Source organism: Furipterus horrens, unplaced genomic scaffold, assembly GCF_987537825.1.
Source record: "Furipterus horrens unplaced genomic scaffold, mFurHor1.1.pri manual_scaffold_13, whole genome shotgun sequence".
NCBI classification, from domain to species: domain Eukaryota; kingdom Metazoa; phylum Chordata; class Mammalia; order Chiroptera; family Furipteridae; genus Furipterus; species Furipterus horrens.
The window spans coordinates 25,416,204-25,435,800 of record NW_028327183.1 but is presented as its reverse complement, the minus strand read 5'-3'; the positions used below and the strand labels follow the sequence as shown (position 1 = coordinate 25,435,800).

The following is a 19,597-nucleotide window of genomic DNA, read 5'->3' as shown; positions in this document are numbered from 1 at the left end:
ACCACAATGATGTTTTCATGCTCCTGGGCAGTCAAGTTTGTGTTCTAAATGATGGGACGCAGAAAGCAGGAAGAAAACAAAACAAAACGAGAATCCAAATGTTAATAAAATGGAACCCTTTGTGCCAAAGGTCGGCATAGTTTCACAACACTTTCAGCCTCTCAGAGCACTGTTGTCGCTTTTTCTTAATTACACAGATCATAAGACCCCCAAAGGCACAGCTGGGACAGGAAAAAAGTAGGAACTGGGGCAGGGGAATTATGTTCCCGGTTGCTGTTTCACAGCTTGTGAGTTATGTGACCTTGGACAGATCACTTCTCAGTGAGACTCAGTTTCTTCTTCCGTAAATGGAATCCTCTTTGGGCTGCTGGGAGAGGATATACGGAAAGGGCTTAAATCTGTGGCTGGCCCTTGCCACGGTGATGCCACCTGGAAGCCAGAAGACAGGTTCATAATAAACATGTAAAGAACAGACTTTTAAGTCTTGATTCCCTGCCAGAGTCTTTTAGGAGTGACATGGACATTACCGCAGTGGTTTACAAACTAGGTTGCTAGGAAACACGGGTGTTCTATCAGCTGGCCCAAGATGTTTTAGCTAAATTCAAATTCTAACAGTTACCTTTCAAAAATAATATTAAGTTGAATGGATAGAACTTGCTTAATTTTTAGTTTTTTTCCCCACTAATCTGGTATTTTCTTACACAACTGGTACCCACACTGCCATCCTGTGAGTAAGCAAAGGAGGGGAGGGATGCATATGCAATACACGAGAAGTCATGGGAAAACTCAGGAATAGCCGCTACTGTCTTCTTTGCTAGTTTCAGGGTATGCTCTGCTTTGTCGCCTTGGTGGACACAGGCTGTCTTTGGTGTCAATTCACATTTTCTAAGTCACACCTGCTGCTTGTTAGATGCCTCCTCACTGGACAGTGAACTGGCCAGGTCAACTGTTCTGAGCTCTAAAAAAAGCCCACGGCACCCACCACCTGGACAGGTTGAAGGCGCACTGGGGCAGCTGACGTGTTTACACAGCAGAAGCAAAAGAAAAGCTAGTGAGCCCACTTCTGTCTGGCTGCCAAGGGATGAAGGTGGACACGGAACCAGGGTCGGAGTCTGGGCCTCTCGAGCCTCCAGGTTCCCACAATGCCTAGAATCAGGGAATGTTCAGGAGGATGTTTCATGGATTCCAACACCTTTTTCTTTATGTGGATGTTGCAGTTTGAGCAGCCCACTTAGGGCACATTATTAAACATCAGTCATTTTTCAGCTCCAGGACAGATAAAAGCCTGACTTTGGTCTTTCTTCCTTTGAGACTGACTGACTGAGTTCACTAAGCCTCAGGCACAATGTCAGCACTTTGTAATACCAATCCCACCCCTTTCTCTTTCTCCTGAAGGTTCTCCTACTAGTCCCTGCTGTCCCCTCAAGAGAGAGCTCCCTGAGACTCAGAGATGCGGTTGCTCACCGGGAAACACAGCTAATGGTTGGTGGATTCCAAAGCCTGCATCTCTGACCACCGAGCTACGGTGCTCAGCCCACGCAAATGGCAGCTCCATCTTTCAGGCTGAATGGGACCAGCCTGTCCCTCATGAACTTGGGCACAGGAAGAGCCTTCAGTGAGCACAGAGATCATTTGTCAGTCACGGGTGGCAGCCCATGCCGCTCTGCAGAGACACTTTTCTCCACGAAGGCCATTTCCAAACCAGGGTGGAGGGCACGCACTAAGAGCCACTTCTTAGAGCGGACACTTGAACCCCAAGCTAAATGGCCTCTCTACATACTCAACTCAACAAAGGCCCAGGAGGCCAGGGAGGCCGGCTTCACTTGGCCAGTGGATGGACAGTTCTTTCTCAGAACTGTCTGGCCACATAACAGCCCCCTCTTTCCCCTCCATCCCTTGGGCTTCTGCCCACCTTCTGGCTGCTCAGGGAGGGCCGGAGCCTCAGCAGTAGGCCTCGGACACAACCCGAGTAAAGAGAACAGATAAAGAATCAAGCCCCATATGTTACAAACAAAAATGGGCAAGGAGGGAGGATCTGTTTGCTTTTCCAACCAGGCCACCTAGACACGTGGCTGCCGGTGCTTGAGGTCAAGATCTCAAACATCTCCCAGGACAACCGGAGTGTGACTGTTTGTCAAACACGCCCCAGCTGTGAGGCACAGTGCTAGACACTGTTTCTGTATCAGAGTGTCGACCCCCAAGTCTGTGAGATGGGCTAACCTTTGCCCCAGCTCACGGATGAAAACTGGGTACTGGGAGGCCAAGGAACCTGTCCATGGTCAGCTGGCTCCTGAGGCCAGAACTAGGTCTTTCTGATTCCATACCTTTGCTCTTAACCACTGTCCTACACAGGTGGGCCTCCCCTTCGCCGAAAATGTTCTACCAGTGCTGGTTCATGTACCACCTACACACGAGAGCCTGAGTTTCACAATCGGGCAGACCTGGCCCTGGGTCCTGGCCCACCACTGTTCCGAGTGACCCTGGGCAGACAGACGACTTAACCTCTTGGAGCCTCTGTTGACTCTTCTACACATTTTAACATGTAGCTTGCAGGGTCTCTGGGAGAAATGTAAAAAGTCAGCTCTAAATGCCCGCCAAAGAGATGGTCACAGAGCGTGTACTGAAGAAGTGTTAATGTTACTTGGAAGGTGGTAAACCTTAGTGGAGGAGGTGCGGCCTGGGCTATAGTCCCAGTTCTGTCCCTTACCAATGGCAGAGCTCATCAGTAAAACAGGCAATGTGGTCTTGCAGAAAGAACCAGACAGCTCTAAGATGGAATGGAATTTCCAGCCCCACTGCTTACTTGGCAGGTCAGTTTCACTGGACCTTAGTTTCCTTATCTCTGACATGGAGACAACAAGACCCGTCTCTCAGGGCAGATGTAGGAAAAAAGATGCTGGGTGTGTGGCACATGGCGCCTGCCTGGCAGAGTGGCTGCTTACAGAAGGTGAACTGCCTTCTCTTCCCCTGTGAGAAGCCAGCGCCTAGCCTGCCTATCCTTCTCCTACTCAGGATGGGAAGCCTGGACTTGAGGGTGGGCATACAGCACCCAGCCTCAAGTTCCAGACCTTGACCACCATTTCTTTCAGAGCCTGAGTGTTTACTCCTCTGTGGGACAAGGCCAGTCGCCCACTGAGGACACGTCCTCTGTTCTTCTGCTTGCGACCGTCACTGCCTCTTTCCACCTCCTGACCCTACCTCCTCCCAGGGTGAGGGGCCCGCTCAAGTCTGCAGGCATGCAGAGCCTGGGCCGGTTTCCCGGACCCGCAGGAGTGAGCAGTCCAGGCCTGCAGAGAGAGGGCCAGGTTCTGGGCAGCAGGGAGCTCATGTGGGAGTCTTAGGGGCATGTAGAAGCTACTCAGAGAACTGGGCAGAAGATAGGGATCACCCCCAAGACAGGGGAACAGAAAGAAGGGGACAGAAGTGTTACTCTGGTGGCCACGCATAATTTAAATCAGGAGTCATCAACTCTAGTCCCCAGGGGCCAGGCAGGCAAGTAGACGAGGAGTATTATTAATGTTTGTAAAGTGCTTAGAATAGTGCCTGGAACAGAGTAAGCAGAAGTGTGTTTCCTAGCACCCCTGCCTTCTAACAAACAGCGTGACTACCTCCCTGGTTAAGTCTCAATAGTCTGCCCCCCCCACCCCCCCGCCAGGACGTAAGCTCCATCCAGGAGGGCAGGGGCTCGTCTTCATCCAAACGCCCTGACCGGCGCCTATGCACACAGCAAGCACTCAGAGCATGGGCCCGCCTGGCAAAGCAGACGGCCCGGACGGGTGGTGCTGGGCAGCAGCAGCTGCAAACTGCTGTCGAATTCCCTGATTGTTTTTAAAGAGAATTTGGAAATCCCCACTTTGTTGTGAAATCTCCCGATTTTAAAAATCCTATGTGAAATAAACAAAATATAGCTGTGGACGGTGTTGGGGAGGGGTTAATTAGGGCAGAAAGCCATACTGCCCGGACCACTGGAGCTGAGGTGGGTCAGTGCTGGGGGGAGATGGAGATGCGCCTGGCCTACCAGCCCCAGCACCACGAGGGCAGGGAGGGAGGACAGTGTGGGGCTTCCCCGATGCGCTCCCACTTGGGAGTGAACAAGAGAATTCTGAAGTCAGCCATCACCACCACCACCACCAGCCCAGCCTCAGGCCCAAGACCATAACCCCACCACCATGTGCCAACTCCAGCTTAGCCATAGGGCATGGCAGGGTAGTGACAACTGTCCCTTCATCCTTGCCACAAGCCCTGGACAGTTCAGTTGGAAGCAGTGGGCAAACCTGCTCAACACCCTCAAATCACTACGGGGAACAGCTCACCTCCAGAAGCAACAAGGAGACAGCATCAACTCAAATCCAGTTCTGGTTGAGGACTGGTGTGCAGGGAACGTAAAGGGAAATAAAATAACTCAAGTAGGGGCCGATGAGGTGCAATACCTGGCAAGGGGAAGTGCCTTACCTCTGAGAGCAGTTTTGAGACGATTTCCAGTGGGGCCTGGTTAATGGAGTCATCTTGCAGGGGCGATGTCAGGGCCATGTCCACTAGAGTTCGGATCTCCTTCAGGACAACTTCCCAACGGCTTGGGTTACTCAGGACTTTCTTATATTTGTAAATCTTTTTCTGGTCAGGAGAAAGAGACACAAACATGTTACTGGTAGGTCGAGGGCAGAAGATACAAGGTGATCAAAGAATCAGATGCATTAAGCTGTAAAAGGCCCCAAGAAAGTGTCAGTGTGGGCCACTCTCTGCCTCTGAGAAACTGACGCCTGAAGAAGGAAGGAGAGTCTTGCGCTAAGTCACAGGTGTGTTTGTAGCCAGGCCTCCTGAACACAGAAGAGTAATTTCCGTATGATTTCCAGGGACTTAAGAAAAAAAAGAGATTTCCCTTCCAGATCATATCTTCTGCTGGATTTACTCCCCGAGGAGTCAAAGGCAATAAATAGGAGTGGAAATCAGTCCACAAAGGGACCTTTTTTTGAGTCGGAAGCACTACTTCTGTTCGTCCGATCCCAAGAGGTCCCCCTGGAGAAACAGGACAGACAGACTGGGGACAAAGAATTCAATCCCAGCCAGGTGGGGACGGAGCCCAGAACGGCTCCCAGGAAATGTGAGGCCATCTTTAGCTTCCACCTGGAGAGGAAGAGGAGAGCATTCTCACCTTGGCTCAGGCGCTACTTGTGAAGCTGAAGCCAAGGGCTGCCGCCTCCCTGGGTTTGAGGCAGAGTTGGTTCCGCCTCTCTGACATCATGGAAACAGGAGCCCTGCCTCGGAAGGGGAAAGGCGGAGGTCCCAGCCAAATCCCCACCCCCGCCCTGTCCCAGCTTGCTGGGGAACCTCTCTTCCTAACTGGATGACTCCCTCATTAAGTGCGCTGCTGTATGGAGAAAACCTAATTTTAGTGTCATGTGCCAGCAGCCAGCTGGGGTGATAAGTCACAATCTCCCAGCCAAAGTCTGAATGAGGGAAAGGAGGAGGAGGAGGTCATGGTCCCCTACCCGCCCCCGAAGCCACCAGAGTCTCCCTGACCACTGAGCTTCTGATTTAAGAAACACAGTGTGATCTTGGAATCCAATGCCTTAAAGAAAGTATTTGGGGGACACAGTCCTTATCACACTGAGTAGTAAATTGTGCTGAGTGAGGCACTGTGGTACGATGAGGTAGGGTCCAGAGTCAGATACACCCAACTCTTCCTATAAAGTATTTCACCCACCAAGCCTCAGTTTCCTCTTTTGTAAATTAGGCATAAGAATATTTTGCAGCCTCTTGAAATATGCAATATTTATAAATCCTGGACCCATATGGTCCACTCTCTGTAGATTTACATTCAAAAACATAGTCCAAACAGACCAACCACCAGTAACAAAAGAGGAATCCGGATACTTAACTAGTCTCCTTTGAAAACTTTTAAAAAGATAAAATGTACAATCCACAGCAATACAAAAAAGTATCCCATTTTCTTTCTCCTATTTTTTTTCATACTCCATGATTTTCTGGAGCCTCTTACTTGCTAATCATACCCCTATCAGCACCATCACCCACAGTTAATGCACAAAGTTTATTTCCCCCTCATCCACACAGGCCTTTCTTGTGTAAGTCAACTTACCTCCCCACTCCACACACACAACTTTGATTCCCTCTGTCCCTCACCCCCTTTTCTGTCTCTGACTTCTTGTTCTCCACCCAGTCACCGGTTCTCCAACAAGAACTAAGAGGGGCAGGCCCTCTCAGACAGCCAGAAGGACAGAGGAAACCAAAGGTTGAAGACAGCATAGTTTTCATCAGGTGGGGAGAGGGAATGACCAGAACATCTCCTTGTCGACCATTCTGGATGCGATTAGGACTGGAAGAAAGGCGTGGCAAGCACTGTCGGGGGTGGCGGATAAAGAACATGGTATTGATGAGGATCATGGTGACAATGAGTACTTGCTGAAATCCATGACGTTAATGACAAGACACACCCAGCTCTCTGAGGCTTCCCTAGGACAGTACCAGACTCAGTCCTAGTTACCATCAGTTGAGCCTCCCTGACTGATCTAAGCAAACTCAAACTGCCCGAAGCTTAATGTAGTGGAGACAGTCCCCAAGGCAAGAACCCAATCCATCCCAGGGATGAATGCTCCTTTGAGTCCTGGACACTGTGGTTTTGCTTTGTACCCAGAAAATTGCTTAATTTTTAAATGACCATGAAATGGTCACAGAAACTTGCCATATATTAAGCCCCAGAGAAAACCACAACGATACACACCCATGTCTTCCCAAAGCAGATTCTAGATTGGAACATGGTCTGAGCTTTAACTGCCTTCACTTTTGATCACCTGCAAGTTAGTTATCTGTGAAAGAATAATGACTTCATTTTTGTGTGTGTGTGAAAATGATGAATGCTTATTGTAAGGAATTTAAACCATGCTGAAAAGCGCGCGCGCGCACACACACACACACACACCCCACGCACAAACAAATAAAATTAAAAGACCCACATCTTAGAAATAGCCCCCATTCATCTTCGGTAAACATTGTTCCTGCCAACCCTTATTTAAATTCAACTGAACACAATCAGTCCGTGGGGTGGGTGGCTGTGAATATAGTCCCCTGCTGGCCACACGCAGACATACTGAGACTCTGGAGCAGCAAGGCCTTGGCGGAAGGGTCCCCTGGGTGCCACCAGCCCCAACGCAGCTTCCAAGGAGCCCCTTCCTGGCTGCGCTCTGCTTGGCGCTCACTGACAACAGCTCTCCCATGGGTGCCTCTGGAACCTGAACCCTTGCTTAAGAGGCAGCCCCAGAATAGTGGTCATAGAGACTGCATTCAAAGCCATAAAGTCCCAGGGGTTGTAACAAGGGCTAGTGCTTAATGAGCACATACTACACACCAGGCACCGTGCTGGGCACTTATGAATATCGTCTCATTCCATTGTCACAGTAACGCCAGGAGCTGGGTGGGGGCTGTCACATGCAGAGCAGTGCTGGGAACAGACTCTAAGACACGACCTGAGTACAAATGGTTTATTTATTTTAGAGGTGCTGAAGGACACATCAATGCATGGTGGGGAGGAAAGACTGGGATGCAAAGGCAGTAAATTAACAGGGCATCATAAAGCATTATGACGGGACAACTGGCTACGTTACCCACTGTGGGAATGGGTGCAAAATCCCACTCAGTGCTCTCAGTAGATTATGCATTAGAGCTGACCCACCCAAGGAGCAAGGAAGCTGTGGCATTTATCCAGTCCTTGTGGCTGCTCTATGCCCCAGCTGAAGTGCTTCCATAGCCAGAAACACACATGCTCCTGGCAGTCACATGTGTGCACAGTGAGCAGCCCTCAGAGTACAGTGATGCTGAGAGGGGTGGGGTCGGGGTGGGGGTGCCTGCAGTTTCTGCTACTGTACCCTGTTTACACACAAAACTAACACGGCCGGAGAGGTGGCATGACTTGCCCAAGGTCATGCAGCTAGAAAGGGCAATTCAAGAGTCAAAATAGGCTTTGGTAGACTCCCAAAGGTCCCCCTCTTTCTATCACATCAGTCAGGGCCAGCACAGATGGTAGAGGAGGGAAAGATTCGTCGAAAGACACTGTGAAGAAGGGGTCAAGAATGCTTGGTGGCATGGTGTGAAAGCCAGGACAAGTTCACAAGGTTCCAAGAGCCAGGGTCCAGGTGACCGGGGCGTGGAGGAGCTGCGGGAGGGGCTGGTGGGGACAGCAGATGAATGTGTGGCTCTGACATTATGGTCATAGGTGTCAACAGGCCACTGGTTTCAGAAGAGGCTCTGAGCTCTGGGACACGGCAGCTACAGGTAGAGGGAAGCCCGTCAGGACCCCAGGGGCCCAGTGGCTCTGCCTTGGGTGACATATTAGCAGGTTTCTTCCCAAGAACTCCGATGAGCTCAGCTGGCGATGAATCATGGTGGGGCCGGGAACCCTGACTGCCAGCCTTCCCAGGAGTCTGGTCCTCAGCTTTGCAGTGTGGTCCTCCCACTGAGCCCACTTCACCAAGAGGGGTGGGTGACCCTCTTGCCATGTCCAGAGTGGATGGACTCCTGGAATCTTTTGATGGGGCCTTCAAACTATCTCCCTGCTTGTTTCTGTGCAAGGAAGCCAGGAATGGTCTTACATTTTTTAAGGTTGTGAAAAAGAAATATGCGACAGAAATCAAATATGGCCCACAAAACCCCATGTATTTTCTATCCGGCCCTTTAGAGAAAAAGTTTGCCAACCCCTGGTCAAAAAGGTCAAACCCCAGCCTCACAGTAAATGCGTGATGCTGCTCAACATGATGAGCCATCCAAGACACACAGGTTCAGACCATAAAGAGGTACCACTTCACACCCACCAGACTGGCTGTAACCGAAAAGACAGGTGATACCAAGTGCTGCGAGGATGTAAAAAAAAAAACAGGATCTTTGTGCATTGCTGGTAGGAATGTAAATTAGTATAGCCTCGTGGGAAAATAGTTTGACAGCTGCTTAAAACATTACACATAAATTTATCATATGACCCAGCAATTCTGTTCCTAGAAATCTACTCAGGAGATCTAAAAACAGACTCTACATAAAGACATGTACAGGAGTGTCCACAGCAGCATTATTCAAAATAGCCCCAAACCGGAAATGACCCACAAGTCTGTCCACTGACGAATGGATAAGCCAGACATGGTCTATCCAGACAACGGAATAGTATTTGGTAGTAAACAGAATGGAACTAGTCATACAAGCTACAATATGGATGAACCTCACAAATATTATGCTAAGTAAAGAAGCCAGATACAAAAGGCATACTGTATGATTCCTTTTCTATGAAATGTCTGCAAAGGCAAATTTATAGAGACAAAAGTGGAACAGTCATGGCCTAAGGAAAGTGGATGGCAATGGAGATTAGACTGCAAACAGACTTGAGGGCACCTTTGAGGATGATGAAAATGTTCTAAAACTAAATTGTAGTGATGGTTGCACAACTCTATAAATTTAGTAAAATCATTAAATCACACACTTAAAAGAGGTGGATTTTACTGTATGTAAATTATACCTCAATTAAGCTGTGTAAAGAAAATCCCAACCTAGGTAGGTAGAGGAGGAACCAGAAAAAGCCAGAGGCAGTATGGCTTAGGGATTAAGCATGCAGGTTTTATCATCAGCTGACTTCATTCAGTTCAATTCTAAGCTTTACTTCATCCATCCACCCATCCACCCACCTACCATCCAACCATTCATCCATCCATTCACTTATCCATCCACCCAACCACTCATCCATCTATCCACTCATCCATCTATCCACCCATCCATCCATTCATTCATCCATTATCCATTCATTTGTCCAACCAACAAACAACAAAAATTACTGGGAACCATCTACTCTGACGTGACAAGCACTGTGTTAAGCACTAAGGTGAGCAAAACAGATAGGCTGGTGCTCACGGAACTTAGTCTATTACTCACACCCTACTTTCCTCATCTGCAATGTGGGACGAGAATAACTGGCATCAAAGGTTTGCCATGACTATTCCATGAAACAATATATATAAAGCATCCAGCACCATTCCTAGCTAAGCAGCAGCTCTCACTCTTATCACCTACCAAGTCCTGGGAATGAATGGTCCAAAGCAGGCAGGACTTAGGAGGGCTCCTGGCACTGATGACTAAGCCCCACCGGCTCCTGAAACAACAGAGCCAGCAGGAGGAGCCTGCTGCCTCCCATGAGGAAGAGTCACTCACTCCATTGCAGTTCCTACCCTCTGCTTGTTAGGGAGGGTACGTTACCGGAGCAACATCCACCATCTCTCTGGCGACTGCCCCCACAGCAGAGGCAACGACAGACAGACGCCGGAGTTCTCAGGCCTGGGAAAGCAGGGCCTGCTGGCTCCTCCACAGGACACAGGAGACGAGCTGCCACTGGGACTGTGTCCTTCACCAGGGAAGGCATGACTCAGAATGTGCTGGAAGCATGCCTCCCAATGATAGGGGCTGCTGCTCCGCTGCTTGCTGCAGCCTCGGAGGCTCGGGCTCACGTAAGCACGCATGCTCCCACTACCTAACATTAAGGAAAGGCTGCACAGGCACTCCTGAGCCACAGAGAAAAACAAGCCGCGGAGAAACTAGACTACCTACTAGAATTTCTTTCCAGTGAGATCCCAAAGCTGTGCTGCCAGCATGAAAGCCACCAGCCCCATGTGGCTACTTACATTTAACTTAATCAAAATGAACTACAAGTAATCAGTGCCGCGGTCCCACTAGCCACATTTCAGCTGCTTGAGAGCCACGTGTGGCTAATAACTGCCATACCAGATGGTGCAGATAGAGAACATTTGCATCACCGTACAAAGTTCTAGTGGGCAATGCTGTCCTAAAGTGCTGGAGTCCCTTTCGTCACCTTGCCCCCAGGGAACCAGCAAGGTGCTCGCTGTTTCTTCCCATCACTCAGGCAATGCGTATTTGCTGGGGCGAGTATGTGAGCAACACGCTGCCCACCTCTGCCCAGCGCCTCCAACTTTCTCTCCGGGTCTACAGGTCGCCGTCCCAAACGTCCCCTGCACAATCAGGGAGAATGACTGGTTGGTTGAGTGACTTCTCTGGCTTCCCTGATTCTTAGACAGGTGCCTTTGACCTGCTCACGCTCTCTGGGGCTGTGAATTCTGATGTTGCTAGGCAACTCAACATCCCTGCTAAGCCAGTATGCTTCTGGGGGCCGTGACACTTAGGCAGGGGGACATTTTTGGCCTTCTCTTTAGTCCTCTAGAATGGCTTCCCCTAAATCCTTTTAGCATCAGAGATCACCACTTGCCTTCAGATACAACCCCTGCCTGTGAGTGGCCCATGTGTGTCATCTCTAAACTGCCCATCTGGCCCTCAGGTCTTAGCCATCAACCTCAGATCAGCTCACAGCGTCGCTTACCTTATGGCCAATACAATTGCTCAACTGTTACCTGCGGGCCTAACAAATGACAGATGGACTAACCAATGATTAGGGACTCAGGGTTTTCAGAATAAGTGTAGGGACACCTGCTCTGGACACTGGCTCTACAGAGGGGAAAGGAGTGGAGGAAACAATGCAAAATGAGACAGCCCAGCCCTGTCAGCTGGAGCAAAAGGCATGGCTCCATTCACTCTAAGAAAGCCACTTATCACAGCAACAGTGACTATCACTCATCCAAGGCTTACTGCGTCCCAGGAACAACCATAATGGGTTGTGACAACTGACACAAGTGTGTAATTGTTAACACTTTTAGAGGGCTCTCTATAGGCTGGGCCCTTTGCTAAGCACTTTGCATAAAATAATTTTCCAACAAGGTGCGTAGTATTATTAGTTCCATTTTACAGACAAGAAAACCAAGGCTGAGAAAGTTTAAGTCGTGTTGCAAGTAAGAGCCAGAGCTGGAATGGGACCCAGATCTAGTTTTGGGTCCTGAGCACCCAACTACCAAGCCACTCTGAGAGGCACACCTGGGTGCTTTCTCTGCCCTGACCGATGCTGCTGCCTCCTGCTGAAACGAAAAAGCCTTGAAATTGGAGAGCTGAGCTTCACCTCCCTAGCTGCCAGTGAGAGTGCCAGACTGGCTGCAGCTGGGTGTCCAGCTGACATGTGCCTGGCGAGCCAGGTCCTGGGGAGACAGGCGATTTGTTTGAAAGAGGGGAAAGTGCCTGGGCACTCAGCCCGCCAAGTGCCCACTGGAGGCAGTCTCCCTGCAGTCATTGCCGCTTCCAAGGAAACAGCAGGAACCTGAGCACAGTGTCCTGCTCATCATCTCTAGGGCATCGGCTGGTTGCCTGGGAAACCGTGCCTCTGGCTCGTGAGATGAACTGGCCTTGGTGCCAGTCTCCCAGCTGAGTATCACATCCTACCAGGCGCTTAGGGCCTGCTGCACTCTTGCAAAATCCAATCACCATGCACATCCATTTGACTACATTTTAAAAATTGTATGTGACTTTTTCTCACTCGGCTCCAGGCTCCTTGGGCCCTTGTTTGTTTCTTTACTGTTTTGTGCACTGACTAGAACCACTTAAGGCACATGGGAGATGCTTTCAGTGTTTGTAAAAAGGAGAATAAAAATCCGAACTAATGGCTAACACATATGAAGTGTTTCCACTGTGCCAGGCACTGCACCAAACCCTCTAACCCTGCCCAGTGCTCCCCAAATGCTGCTGTGTGCAGGAACCAGGGGTGGTGTTGGGAGGGGTAGGTCTTGTTAAAAGGCAGATTCCAACTCCAAGTCAGGGGGCAGCCAAGGAGCCTGCACTTTTCGGTAGATTCCATATAAGAATGATGTTCTTGAACCCTCACTGACTGCTCCCTACGAGGCAGACACATTTACTCTGTTCCACATGATACACAGGAGAAGGGCACACTGAGGGAGTAACACCTTGCTTGAAGTCACACAGCTGGCGTTATGGGTTGAACTATGTCCCCCAAAGTGATATGTCCAAGTCGTAACCTCTGGTATCTGAGATTGTAACCTTATTTGGGAATAGCTCTTTGCAGATGCTATCGAGTTAAAATGAGATCATGTTGAAGGGTGGACCCTAAATCTAAGCCCTAGCACCTTAAAAAAAGGCCATGTGAAGACACACATATACACACGGGAGAGGAGGCCGTGGGAAGATGGAGGTAGAGACTGGAGTGATGCCCTTACCAGCCAAGGAATGCCAAGGATTGTAGCAGCCACCAGAAGCCACCAGGTGGGTGGTACTTTGTCATAGCAGCCATTGGAATCTCATATAGCTGGTGGGCCACAGAGGACAGAAGGACCCCAGGAAACCTGGCTCCTAATCTCTCCACTGCTCTGCTTCTGCCATTTGAGCTGACCCTTCTAACCCTTTTACCTGGTGAAGGTAGCAGCTAGGGCCCCTGTGGGACCTTGGGTGATAGGGCATTAGCACACAGGTGCCCCTGCACTCAGCAGCCTCACGCAGCTTACGCTCGGTTTGGAGTTTCTTGGGTTTTGTCTTCCTAGGAAAGAGCTGACAACCCCTCTGCCACGTCTTTCCTACTCCCTGAGGGGCTAGAAATGCTGGTCTCACTGCCCTATGCCTATAACCAGAATGCACAGGCCCCTGGTCCTTCACTACCTCAGGGAAGGCTGGGCAGGGACACCTGCACACCTGAACACTGGCGCTGTCGATGATGTTGGGAGGAGCCTACTGGTCACCCAGGGAAGCAACAGGGGACTTCCCAGGAGAATTCAGGCAGGACGTCAACACAAGGCTGGCTTAGAGTCCTTGGCAAAGAGGGGTCATGAGGGAGACTCCAGCTCAAAGCAAAGAGAGCCCCCTTTCCTTTGATGAGGGTCACACATCAGCCAATAGCAACCCCCATGACACCACTGACAAACAAGGGCTTCCTACGGCCTGGCGCTGAGCTAGGTGCTCACCCCAAAATAACTATTTCGGGGTTCTCAATACTGGCTACGCATCAAAACCACCTGAGGGGGCTTAACAACCTTCCATTAACAGAGTCCAGCCCCAGGCCAATCTCATCAGGTGGGTGAACAGACATCCATCCATGTAATGAAGAATTATTCAGCCACGAAGAGGAAGGCAATTCCAACACACGCTACAACATGGATGAACCCTGAGGACGTTATGCTGAGTGAAATAAGCCAGTCACAAAGAGACAAATATGATTCCACTTATATGAGAGACCTAGAGGAGTCACATTCAAAGAGACGGAAAGTAGGATGGTGGGTGCGGGAGCTGGGGGAGGAGGATGGGGACTTTGTGTTTAATGGGGGGGTGGGGTTGTGTTTAAAGGGGAGAGAGTTTCAGTTTGGGAAAATGGAAAAGTTCTGGAGATGATGGTACTGGTTGGCTGCACAACAACGTGAGTGTCGTGCAACTTTATTCTACTTAAACATGATTGAAATGGTAAATTTCATGTTATATATATTTTACCTCATTAAATGAAGTATATGCAAAATCCCCAGGTGATTCGAGTGTGCAGCCAAAGGTCAGCACTGCTGATCCAGTCTAAGGGGGCAGGTGCAACCCCCATTGTACAGATGAGGTCACAACAGCATGGCGGGGGGACAACAATGTGCGCTAGGTCAGAACTGCCTGTCTGAACCAGGACCCCTCCTCAGGGCCATCTCATTGTCCTGAGTCATGGCACAGCCGCAGACCTGCTCTCAGCATCTGGAAACGCTCTCCTGTCTCCATGTGGCTCTAACCCCAGTGAGGCCATTTCTCCCAGCAGCCCCCTGCTGATCAACAGTGCCCGGGGTGGGGCCGCATGCGCCTTCCAGCCTGGTCACAGCACTCAAGGGAAGCCGGGGGTGGGGGTAGGGCAGTCCTATGCTTAGCACACCCAAAACTACACCAGTCACTGCTCTTTGCTCACTCACCTCCCCCACCAGCCTGTCAACTCCTGGGAACACAGAGGTTCAGCCAAGGCCCTGTTTTGGCTCCGAGGTATGGGCTGAGAGTGGAGCGCTTTTGCACCCAAATTTCTATTCTGCTACTTATAAGCTGTGCAGCCTACGGCAAACAATATCACCCCCCTGAACCTCAGTTTCCTCATCTGTAAATGGGCTAATAGCAGCACCTGCCTCTTGCAGCTGTCAACAAGTTTAAATGTAGTATTTCATACTGAATGCCCTGCCCTTTGTAGGTGCTCAATAAATGGTCGCTATTGAGTTCAGCAGGATATTGAGTAAAGATAGTTAACCTCTGAGAAACAATAAGGATGGCTAGAGAATCCCCTAACTGCTCACCAGTAGAGAAATTCTTAAATAAACTGGCCCACGTGTACAGGGTAATACTAGAGAGCAGAGAAAAACAATGGACGATAAAAGATCTGCCACGGATTCCATCCCCATGACGCACTACGTGTAGAAGCAAAACCACACACAGACATATGTGTACATATACACTTACAAGCACAGACTGCGCATGTATGGATCTAACACACAGGGTGGGGGGAAGGCAGGACATGTCAGGCTGATGACTACTGTCTTCCTGGGAGAGGGAAGTAGCTTGGAGGGGAATGCGGTAGCAAGGAGGAGCTTCAGTTTTATCTATGCTATTTCAAACTATTGCAGGAAGCCATATCCATGTACTGAGCATTTAATTAAAAAGAAATAAAGGCACAAATCCCCAAAGATTTCAGAAATTGGAATCAATTTCTGCCCCTTCCACAGAATTATCAAACTGGTAAGAATCCCACTTTCTTAGAAAGAGCTGGAGGGTAGGTGACATCTTATTATGCCTGACTTCTCAGTGTTCCAGTAGATTACCTGATTTTTGAAATAATACATGTTTATTGCTAAATAGCATGGTACGGAGCAGCGTTAGGGAAGAGAGTAAAGGGCACAAGACCTCTGTCACAGGGGCTCATGGCCTGCACATTTGTATGTTGGTGACCATCATTGCATAGATTCCCTTTCTGTGCACACACATGCACACGCATGCACATACCAATATAAAAGTATAGGTACCAGCCCACCTCATACACCTTGGCTTTTTCAAAACTACCTCTGAATCCATGCTAACACCATAACACATATCAGGGTTCTACAAACATTTTCTGCAAAGAGCTAGATAATAAATATTCCAGGCTTTTCCAGCCACACTCTGCTGTTGTGGCATGAATGGGTGGGGCTGTGTCCCCATAAAACCCCTTATTTAGAAAAACAGGTGGTGGACTGAAGAGTTAGCTGGCCCCTGGTATCTATCAGTTCAGACCTTTCTCTGCAGCCACATATAATCAAACACAAATGTACAGAGAGATTTACTTTGTCCTCAGTTTTTGTTGCTGTGTTCCTCATCTTGTTTTACAAAAAGGCCACCACATTATACTTAGGTAGCTTCCTCTTGCTTTCTTTCTCTAACACCTGGGGGAAATTGATCCATATCAATTAGTGTAGATTTTCCCACACGGTGTGTTTTCGTAAACCACCTTAAATACCACTAGGCAAAAGGAACACAGACATTTAGAAAATGAAAACAGAGCAAACAGATGTCCTCCTGCCCGCCCTCAGCATTCCGTGCAAACCCTCTCAAAGGTCTTTCTGGCAGTTGCCTTTAGACCACTGTGGCCACTATACCTCAGTGAGTGGCACTCCCCTCCTGGCTAGAGCTCTACCTCACGGGACCACTGTCTGCCCTGAGTTAGCCCCCCAGGTCCAGCATATATTTCTGGGATTCCCCAAGAACACAGCCCACCTGTCTTCCCCAGTCTTTCAAATGTCCAGAAACATGTCCTGCTTCGCCCTAATTACAAATAATGACACAGTCACTCCACACCCAAGGCATGGGTGAGACCCCACCTTTTAAACATTTTGTTATTTTCCAATGACGTTACTGGGGCTGGGAGCCCCATGCAGAACCTTAGCCTATTAATAAAGACTGCAGTGAAGACCTCTCATTAATCGTTAATAGAAGATGCCATTTTCTGAAGAAACCCCCGAGTCATAGCAACTCACCAAATAAATTTAAAAATGCAAATACTGTACCAGAGGCTGCTCTTCATCTGTCATGTGGGCAGGGTAGGTCCCTAGTGAGTTTCACTCTCCTGAAACGAACAGACCAGCACAAGGCTGTTTCTTCTGGGCCAGATAAAGGGAAACCTCTATCCCAAATAAGGAGTTCCCTGCTCGGCCTCAAGACGGTAGCATCTCAACAGGAGCCTCGGCTGTTTATTTGACTAAGAACTTTATCTAGCGCTTCCAGTGCTTCAAAGGACATCTGATCTGTTCGTTCCTTTGTTTGGGCTCCATTCCTTGTCGGGCTGTCTCCCCTGGGCTGCAGCCACGGCTCCTTCTACAGAGGGCCTTAATTTAGGAGCACCTTGGAAGAGGTTCTGATCAATTAATGCAGACATTGACAAAGGCTTCAAGAGCGAACACATGCCAACGGGCGGCTCAAGTCCGCCAGCTCTGGCCCATGCTGAGTTGGTCCCTGACCTCTTAGGGGTGCTTTTTGGGTTCCTTGCACTCGCCCCGAGACATCTGCTCCAGCCCAGAAATCAGATTCAGCCCATTCTGCCAAAGGGTCTTTTCCAAGCACCTGCCTAGCCTAGCTCCCACCTAGCAACAAAAAAACCTTGGCTTTCTGCCACCACTCTCAGAAGGTTTGGTCAGAGGTAGTTTCAGGCCCCACAAAAGGGGCTCTCTGTCCATTTCAGGGCTTTCTGCAAAACTGTCTGTTGGTTCTAAGAAGGCACCAGGGTTGCCAGGCAAGCAGGACTGTGATGGTTCTGCCCTTGTCTCCCATCAATTAGCCTCTCTCCCAAACATCTCTACTCCCAGAGAGCTGAGCTGGCTGCCACCCTGGGTATTTTCTCATCACTGGGTGAGGCGAGGACCTAACTCCTCCGTGGGGACAGGCACTGCTCTTTTTGGAGTCTCCATCGGGCCTTGTCTCTGAGCCAACAGGTGGGCAGGAGCCTCAGTACAAATGCAGAAGAGCGGGCCACTTTCCCTCTGAGGCTGGGCCTCTGCCACGGCCCCACCCACTGACCAGCACCCCCATCTCAGGGGTGCACTGCCCAACACCCACTCTGAAAGGGACCCGCTGCAGGCTTCTGCAGAAAAAAAGGTTTTGCTAGCCTCAGATTTATGTTTTGAAGACGTCTTTAAAAAGAGAGAAAGAGAGAAAAAAAAATCTGCTTTAAAGGGCAGAAAACAAGTTCACCCGCAAACCGTTTACGTGAAAAAACTTCCTTGTATGGTTCAGTGACTCATCAGCCCCCATCAAAGCATGCGTGGGATGACACACGAAAACTCTGGTCCCCGCTTCCTTGTCTAGAAAAAAATGGAGCTACCCACAATGCACTTCTTTCTCGGCTGTCTGAAGAGCCAGCTGCCATGCGCCATTCCTGAGGCCCAGGGAAGACCTCTACACAGAAGGGGTATGGGTGTCTAGGATGTACCCAAGTCCAAGGCTGACCCTCTGGTGGGGGCTGCAGAAGCCCTGGCTGGTGCAGGAGGGTGAGGGAAAAGTTTTGGGGTCTCAAGGATGGAGCATAGACCCAGCTCCTCCACTGTGTCCTGGGACAGCTCATTCTACCCAGGTTCCCTGGGTCCAGGTTCTTGACCTTTCAAGTGGGGATGGTTACAGAGACTCAAAGGGTGAGGATTAGGTAGCAAAGTACCCTTCACTGCCTCTGGCCCATTGATGGTGTAGGTGCTCAACAAATGTCCTTTTCCTCAGAAATTCAGTTTCCTTGTCTGGACAACAGTTTTCCTGAAAGGTCTAAAGTCTCATCCAGCTCGACCCTTTTCTGAATGGAATACTACAAAAATGTAAAAAGGAATGAAGGCGATCTGCACGTGCTGCTACGGAGCGCTCACCACCAAATGTTAACTCACGGGTGAAGAAGCCAGGAACACAACAGTGTGGGCAACAAAACCTGTGCGGTGTTGGAAAAGGAACATTCATAAAAACCTTTGCGAAGGCCCCATGGGACGCTATCAGGACTGCCATTGGGAAATGGACTTGGGGGAGGAGGGGACTGCGTCGTATACCTTTCTATACTTCTCAGATTTACCCCGTACATGGCTTAACATGCATCTGTCTTAAACGTTAACAAAGGATATCAGGGGGAGGAAGGAGGGACTGACTGAAAAGGGGGGCATGAGGAAGTTTTCTGGGGTGATGGGAATTTGGGTGGTAGTTATTCAGGTAAATAGTCAAAATTCACCACACCCAACCGTAAAAATGTGTGCATTTTGTTATTTGTAAATTATAGATCGATGTTTTAACACTTAAAAAAAGTTGTTAACAGAGCTTTATTGACAGAGTGAATTTTTTTAGTTTTCTTTGTCCTTTTCAGTATTAAAGGAAAACCTGCGTAAATGTGGTTTTTAAATACCCTGTGCCTTAGGACTCTTATACACTGCTGGTGGGTATATAAATTAGCAGGACCACTTTGGAAAATGGGTGGCATCTATTAAAGGGAACCTATGTCAGCCTTAGGGTTTATACTCATTAGGATGTGGACATATGTTCACCAAAAGGTATGTTTATAATCGTTCTATTGATAGTAGTCAACCGGGAAGTATCTATCCACAACAGAATGAACGAATGAATAACCTATCCATTCAACAGAACACTATCCAACAAAGCAAATGAATAAATTATCGCCACACGCAACAGCATAGATAAATCTTATAAACATAAT

The 19,597-nt window shown here is 49.2% G+C and overlaps 1 protein-coding gene across 1 annotated transcript in view; it reads right to left on the bottom strand.

Moving 5' to 3' along the window:
• Positions 1-19,597, bottom strand: part of CMIP (c-Maf inducing protein) — a 223,102-nt gene that overhangs the window by 46,781 nt on the left and 156,724 nt on the right. The window contains exons 4-5 of the mRNA XM_090259536.1: positions 4,453-4,614; positions 3-44 (exon numbers count right to left, since the gene is read on the bottom strand). Of these exons, the coding sequence (XP_090115662.1) occupies positions 3-44; positions 4,453-4,614 (204 nt within the window). The remainder of the gene's footprint in view (positions 1-2; positions 45-4,452; positions 4,615-19,597) is intronic.